A 7,500-nucleotide genomic window follows, 5' to 3' on the forward strand; every position below is an offset into this window, starting at 1 on the left:
CCCCCCTTTTATTCCTCTCTCTCTCCCTCTCTCTCCCCCTCTTTTTCGCTTTTGCCTCTTTGCCTCCCTAAATCAAGGTGCAAAGATGCCAAAGAGTGATGAAATGAAAAGAAAGCCAATTGCTGGACTGAGGTGGGGGAGATAGCTGCTAGGAGTCCGCCTGCGACTATGGAGCAGTCAGTAATTGCTGGAGACAGGGAGAGCTGGGGGTTGGGCTGAGGTAGCCATGTATAAATAGTGTGATCTCAAATTGAAAGGCATAAATAACAGCAGGAGTGATCTAACCCTATACAGCCCATCTTCTACGTGCAAAAACAGCGTGCGGAGGACGGCCACATCTCCGACCCGAAAACAAGTGGATCTCTGTGGATAAAGATCACCGGGCAGCCATGGAAGAACTTACGGCTTTTGTATCCAAATCTTTTGACCAGAAAAGCAAAGAGAGCAGCGGCGGCAGTGGCAGCAGCAACAAGAAGGAGACGATCACGTACAGGGAAGTTTTGGAGAGTGGGTTGGCTCGCTCTAGGGAGCTTGGAAACTCTGACTCTAACCTGCAGGACATGACCGAGAGCAGCAACCATTGCCCGGTGCATCTTTTCAAAGACCACGTAGAGAGCGACAAGGACAAACTGAAGGAGTTCAGCACGGGCAGGACGGCGGAAGGTAAGAGCGGGGGCCCGGCCGCCCTCTGCCCCGCGCCCCTCGCCGCCAACCTCGGCCCCTTCCTCCTCCTCCTCCTCCGCCGCCACCCCCGGGGCTCCGCAGCGGGGGCCAACCGGTCACCCCGGCCCCGGAGGGGCGAGAGGGTTCGCCTCCCGCATCCTGCCTTCCCTCCTCCGGCCGCCTCCCTCCCGCAGCGGCGGGAACATAACGGCTCAGACACACGTACTCCCGCATGCCTATCGCGAATGTAGCCCTGAAAAATAAGTAGCAACTTCTGTCCTTCCTCCCCCCACTCCTTCTCGCACCCCCCCCCGCCTTCCCTCCCCGTTCGCATCCCGGATCGATCCGGGGCGTTAGGCGTTCGCTCGCCCGGGGGGAAGGGGGCAGCGCAGGACGTCAGACATTTTTGTCTATCCGTGTATTTTTTTTTTTTTTTTTTTTTTTTTAAGGGAAACCTTGTCCGGGGAGTTTTAACGCCTTCAGGAGACCTGTTCTTCCTGCTTCCGGGCCCTCAGGAGGATGCTGCTTCTGCTGGGAGAAAGCTGGATGCGGAGAAAGGGGCTCTCCCTCCCCATTTTGTCTTGTGCCGGTCAGCCCGTCCTAACCGGGGGCTGCGACAGGCGAGGAGGAGAGGAACCCGGCTACCGGGGGAGCTGCCCGGGCCCCGGGTGAGACGGAGCATCCCCGCGGAGGGAGGCACCGGTGGGTCCCCCGCCGCCCGCTCCCTCCGTCCCCGTCTCACCTGGGCCGGGGCAGCACCGCCTCCCCCCGGGGCTGCGGAGACTCCCCGGCCCAGGGGTAAAACGCCGTTCCTTCTCTTAGCCGGAAAGATTTTCAAATTAAAAAATAATAATTTTAATTTTTCTTTTTTTTTTTTTTTTTAAAAAAAAACCAACCGAGCTAAAAATCCTGCACGAGCTCGCAGGGGAAGGAGAGAATAAAAAAGGGCGGGGGGATTAGAAAGTTGAGAAAGTGTCTCTAGGCAAGTTAGACAGGTGGACCTGCCTGGGGAGCTACTGCCTAGCTCGGGGTAATAAAAACCGGTTAATAGGTTGGGGAACAACAAGCAGTCTTTCAGCTGTTTCCTACTGTTTGATCTTGTTTAATATAACATTGGGCGAAAGGCAATTTAATTTACAGCCCAAACGCTTATTTAATATCCTCCTCTCTTCCACCCCCCCTCCCCAAACCGAAGGACCGGGTATAACCGCGTATTCGGGTACCCGGGCTTCTGCACAACCCGGTGCCACCCAGCACCGCTGATTTTCCTTCTCTGGTTGAGACGTTACAAAACGAGAGGGTTCAGTTTAGAAGAATCATTCGAGCAGGAGAGGATGGTTTTAAAAAATGAAAGCAGGGCATGCTCCAGGAAAAAAAAATATAAATAAAAACAACCAAAAAAACCCCCAAAACAAAACATCAAACCCTAAATAAAAAAAAAAAATTATAATGCAAACGAACGAAAAAAAAAATCTCTACTACTCTCCCCTTCCCTGTATATGGAAATTCTGGCTTGTATGTTTAGCTAATCTAATCTATGGAGAGGGGCTGGGGGTGGGGATGGAAGGGAGGAGTTGGAAAGAGCTGAGATGCTTGTGACAGTTTAAATTCATGCCAGGTTTCAGTCTAATTTCAACTGATTCCGGCGTGTGATTTCAGTCCCACCGATACGCTAGTTAATATTTTATACCTATCACGGACACGCTGTAGCCTCGGATCTCCGAAAGGAGACAGAGCTTCCCAACGCGCCCAATTTTCCCTGGGCGTTTGCTGGGTGAGCACCCTCGGCTCTGCCCAGGGGTTCCCCTTCGCTGGAGAAATGCGAACATTAAAACCAAGCAGCGAACACCCCCCTTCCGGAGGTCAAACCCTTCCCAAAGTTTTATGGAGCCGATATCCAGCCTGGAGTCGGAGCCGGGGAGCCCGGAGGAGCCCTTACGGCCGGGGAGAGTTTTCATTTTGGAAGCGAAACGGGCACTCCGGCGCCTTACTGAAGCACAGATGCAGTTCAGAACGTTTCATTACGTTCAATTAACTTACGATTTGTGATGTTAGTCATTTGCATTTTGGGACGTCCCTGAGTATATAGGTGAATATATGTGTGCATGCGCACAGTTGCGTGTGCGTTTACATACATATATATATATGTATATATAACACGTGTGTATTCGGTGAGGGAAAAAGGGATCTAATTGGGGATCATCTGCAGATGTGGCTTCCTCCCCAGCCCCGCACCACCCAGAAGGTGAAGTGGGACAAAGGAGGCAGCCCAAGCGGGCTCGTCCCGGGACTCCGCGGGTGCCCGCGCCGGATGCGCACCCCGGCGGGGCGGCCAGGGTAGGCGGGGGGTCCCGGGGAACTAGTTCAGCCTCCAGAGGTGCTCCCTGCTCCAGCACCTCTCCTCTTTTCGTTAGCCGGATTAAAAAAAAAGAGGATCGGTGCGTTAGGCCTCCTGGCATTAAGGAAAAGCAGGGAAAACAAACAAACAAAAAAAAAAAAAAGAAAGGAAAGAAAGCTAATTTGCCAAAGTAAAAGAAATCTTAACGACCACCCCCAATACAAAAAAAGTTTTCATTTTTTTCCTTCCACAGTCTTCCTCCCCTCTGCCCTCTTGGGCTCCATGAGGGCTGGGGGAGGCGGGTGTCCGCTGTTTTGGAGGGGCTGGGGGAACACCCGTGGTCCTTGCGTTCGCTCCCCCTCTCCGGGCCGTGCAGGCCCCGCCGCCCCGGGGTGTCCCCCCGCCGGCAGGTACAGCGGGGGAAGGAGGGCTGGTGAGGGGGAGAGAGACGGACGGGCTCGGTCTCAGGCCCACGGAAAGTTTCTTTGACGAGGCAAATATTTTCACTGTGGCTTCACCATGACAGCGGTGGGGAGCTTCTTACATAACTCTCTTTATTTTGGGAGAAAACAGCAACGGGGATGCCCCTTCCCCTGCCTATTCCCACCGCCTGGAAGTATCGGGGGGGCAGCGGTTTTCCCACCAGCCCCTTCCCATAACTGCCCGTGCCAACCTCCTTACCCTGGAAAAAATAAAATTATGTTTGTCTAGATAGTTTTTCTGATAGGGCATCAGCCAGGCAAGGCAGCGCGGCTCCCTCCATCCCTCCCTCTCTCCCTCCGGCCGGCGAGGTGTCCCCTGCCCGGCGCGGAGCTGGCAGCGGGGCTCAGCCCGGCCCGGTGCCCCCCGCCCCGGCTCCGCTCGCCCCCTCTGCCCTGCCAAGGCCAGCCCGGGGTCCCCCCTCCCGGCCTCCGGTTGCCCCCAACAAGTTGCGCAGAGTTTGAGGGCGAAGAGAGGGGAGGGGGGAGACCCCCCGTGTTGCTGCGAAGAGAAACTTCGGAGAGGTGCGAGGGGGATGCTCAGTGTCCTTTTCCCCTTCCCCCCTCCCGGCAGGGATCTACGAGTGTAAAGAGAAGAGGGAAGATGTGAAGTCAGAAGATGAAGATGGACAGACCAAGCTCAAACAAAGGAGAAGCAGAACCAATTTCACACTAGAGCAGCTGAATGAGCTGGAAAGACTTTTTGATGAGACTCACTATCCGGATGCCTTCATGAGGGAGGAACTAAGCCAGAGGCTGGGACTGTCTGAAGCTAGGGTTCAGGTAAGAGAAAGGCTCTGTTCCTGGAAACGTCCTCACCTCACTTCCTAACTGCCAGCGGATCCTAGCACAGTGCCCCGTTTCATCCAAAGCAGGGAGGTGAAGGCAGAGGCGACACGTGTGATGGGGAAGCTGTTTGCAACTCCGCTGTACCTGTCCTGCCAAACAGTAATTCCGCTCTGGGATTATCTTGCATTTCCTAGGAAGGCCGTTTAATTTTTTTTTTTAAGGGGGGGGAGGAGGGAGGGGAAGGGGGAGGTTGTTGTTGTTGGTGATACTGTTGACAAGTCTCTGATAACCGAGCAGCTTGGTTTTTTTTTTTTTTTTATTTTAATTATTGTATTTTTCCTTGCAAACGTGCTATTAGCTCTCCCTTAATCCTCACTTTCTTCCCTCTCTTTCTTTTATGGGGCCCTTAAGGACAAAAAAAAAAAAAAAAAAAAAAAAAAAACCAAAAAAAAAAACCCCCCCCAAAAACCCACAAAGCCCAGAAGCAAGACTATTAACACAGCAAACAATCTGCTACAAGGGATAAAAATGCTGTGACGAGAGGTTTCCACAGTCCACAAAGAGAATGTCATTTGGAGGATGAGTATAGAAAGGGGAGGTGAGAATACAGTACCACTGTACTGCCCTGGAAGCATAAAGAGGAATTTCCTATGCCTTCGAGGTTTAGTCATACATGAGTGGTGTTACAGAACCAGAATGTGCTATGTTATTTTACGTGCTAACTGTTGGGAGCCTAAAAGCATGAGCCAGAGCCCTCCGTATTCATTCTCAAGACTGGGCTACACCTCTGTGCTTACTCACTCTCTGCATATTTCAAGACACATACAGGAGAAAAAACCCAACAAAACACCATCCTGCATCAAATATACATGACATACGAATCAGAAATGAGCTATGAGTACAGTCTTGGAAGCAAAGCTGGGGTGGCACACAAAGAGCACAATACACCAGTATTTTTCCATCATATTAATGTAGCTGAATCAAAGAGATGCGTGTCCAAGGGAGGAGCTGTTCAGTTTTGGAGATGGCTGAGCAACAGCCTAAGCTACTCAAAAAACAAGTACAGGTGTTTAGTGCTCAGGCTGCTTTTCCCAGGGAAAATAACTCGTGGGGTGAAGGAGACAAGACCCTTCCATGCAGATTCTCCAGAAAACGTCCGAGGAGATGTTATTGCAAAGGATGGAGTGTGGGGAGTACTGGCAGAGGGAGAGCAGCCTGAGTGGGTCTACTTTAGCCATGCTCTCTGAGGGATCACAAACAGAAGACATTTCCAGGTACGTTACACTGATGTTGAGGTGCATTCACAAAGTACCTTTAATACAGGAACAGCAGAGAAAGGTCCTTCTCTCAGTCTCTGGGAAACCAGCACCTCGCACAGGCACGTACACACAGTTAGCATGGAAGCTTCCACAAGCTGGCTAGGATGTGGCTGAGGCATGCCAGAAGTTACCATACCTGGGAGTTGCTGTGGCTCCAAAGTTTCAGGTATTTGTTTAAGAGGACTTGTTGGGCCATTGGGCTCCTCTGGGTAACTGGGAGTGGGACTTGGGGGCCGAGGTAGCTGTTACAGAAAGGGGAGAAAACAAAGTCCACCTTGTGTCATTTCTTTCTCAGCCTCTCCAAATGCCTTACTGCTTCTTAAGCAGGCTCTGGGCTATAAGTCTCTCCACTTCTCTCCCTCACCTCTCCCTTCTCATCTGCATCCTCATCCTCGTCAACATAAGCAAAAGATTCGTGCTTCAGCTTTGGCAGGGTTGCCCACGGCCCCTTGCTGTGCCCATCGTAGGGTGACTCAGACAGCTTCTGCTGCATTTCTCTGTGGAGGAGCCGTCGCCGTTCTGGGCTTATATGTCTCTGGAGGAGAGTCTGCAGTTCAGATCGCTCTATAGACCCCAGAAGGATCATGGTTTCTGCATAACAGAGCAGGGAAGCCATTAAGCCACTTCAAGGTTTTGAATGTCCCCTGCCACACACTGCCCCTTCCTCCCTCCAACCTCTTCAAGATGCTCAGACTCGTACTACGTAGAGTCATTGACCAGCCCTGGTAGGTGCAGCTCATACGCTGTGGGGCTGTGGAAGCTCACCACCCCTGAGTTGTGCCACTCCTCAGCACCACATCAGAAGCAGGCTCTTTACTTATGCAAGATCTCTACCCACTGTCACAATTCAGTCCACAAACTTCCCACACACCTCCTGTATCTGCCTCCCTGCCCACGCTCCAGCTTACCTGTCTGACCAGCTGAAACAGCCTCCTGTCACACACCATCCATAGTGGAAGATTTTTAGGGTGATTTTTTATGTATTGGGTCACACTATCTCCTGCACAGCATGTAATTTGAAATCTAGTTTCTTTGGCTCTTTAAGTTGAGACAGTCTTCAGGAAGGACCAATCGCCGTGAAGAAGGGTAGATGGTTTGGGTGCTGAGGGACGGGATTAGCCGGAGCTGGGGAGGGAAAAGGTGCCCGCTCTGATTCGCGTAGCAAGAATATGAATGCATGGCACCCCATCTGGTGGAGTCTCCCCCCGTCCCTCCCATCCCGCCTCAGATACAGCTAAATGCCAATTAGCCTCGAAACCTTGAAAATAAGTGCGGGTTGTTCTAGTCCTGGGGCCGTCAGAGCCGCCTGTTTGGGTGGCTTCTACATCGATTATTTTAAAATTCGATTTTTGGTTTGTTGAAGGGAAAAATACCCCCCACCCCCCCCTTAAGCCAACTGGGGAACGCCTCCCCAAAAGAGGTATAAAAAAGAAACTCTGGAAATAATTAATAAGATCAACCTGTGGCTCTCTGAGCAGACCTAGGGTGGGAGAAACCTGAAGGAGATGCCTCCTTGGGTTATAACTCCGTGCTTGGCCTAACAGAACCAAACCAAACCTAACCCTAGGGAGAAAAAGTCACCAAATCAACGCCTTCACACCACGCACGTGTGCGCTCGTCTATACGTGTGTGCGTGTGGGTACACCGAGGTGCGGGAGTGACTGCGTGAGGGTAGGTCGACGCCTCCGTGCCTACCCCCACCCCCAGGGCACAGGGGGGAAGCCAAGAAACTGGAGTGGGGAGAGGGCTCTCCCCGTCCCCCTCCTTAAAACACGACCCACGGCGGACCCCGCTCCCCCCAGGCCCGCTCAGCCACCCTTTCCCCGAGCGAGGGACCATCTCGCTTTAAACAACCGCCTCCCGGAGGCATTCCCTAAATAAATAGAGCAGCTAGGTTGTCTTCTCTCTTGTT

General features: G+C 52.3%; 2 protein-coding genes across 2 annotated transcripts in view; one reads left to right on the top strand and one right to left on the bottom strand.

Annotated features, from left to right (window-relative positions):
* Window positions 1-202: 202 nt before the first annotated feature.
* SHOX (short stature homeobox) overlaps window positions 203-7,500 on the top strand; it is an 18,480-nt gene continuing 11,182 nt past the window's right edge. The window contains exons 1-2 of the mRNA XM_014960171.1: window positions 203-663; window positions 4,055-4,263. Of these exons, the coding sequence (XP_014815657.1) occupies window positions 390-663; window positions 4,055-4,263 (483 nt within the window). The 5' untranslated portion in view covers window positions 203-389. The remainder of the gene's footprint in view (window positions 664-4,054; window positions 4,264-7,500) is intronic.
* LOC106898733 (chloride channel protein 1-like) lies at window positions 4,876-6,467 on the bottom strand. Its single transcript, XM_014960163.1, has 2 exons — window positions 5,953-6,467; window positions 4,876-5,830 (listed from the first exon to the last, which is right to left on the bottom strand). Exons 1-2 carry the CDS (start codon window positions 6,202-6,204, stop codon window positions 5,549-5,551), a joined length of 534 nt encoding a protein of 177 aa, XP_014815649.1. The 5' UTR covers window positions 6,205-6,467; the 3' UTR covers window positions 4,876-5,548.

The sequence above is a fragment of the Calidris pugnax genome, unplaced genomic scaffold (genome assembly GCF_001431845.1).
Source record: "Calidris pugnax isolate Ruff unplaced genomic scaffold, ASM143184v1 scaffold188, whole genome shotgun sequence".
In the NCBI taxonomy this organism is placed as follows: Eukaryota; Metazoa; Chordata; class Aves; order Charadriiformes; family Scolopacidae; genus Calidris; species Calidris pugnax.

What these genes read in the sequence shown, in the direction of transcription:
- LOC106898733 (XM_014960163.1), bottom strand. Translation starts at nt 6,204, where the DNA reads ATGGCTTCCCTGCTCTGTTATGCAGAAACCATGATCCTTCTGGGGTCT. An exon ending in ATGCAGATGAGAAGGGAGAG is followed by an intron (nt 5,831 to 5,952) that starts GTGAGGGAGAGA and finishes TTTCTGTAACAG; the next exon opens with CTACCTCGGCCCCCAAGTCC.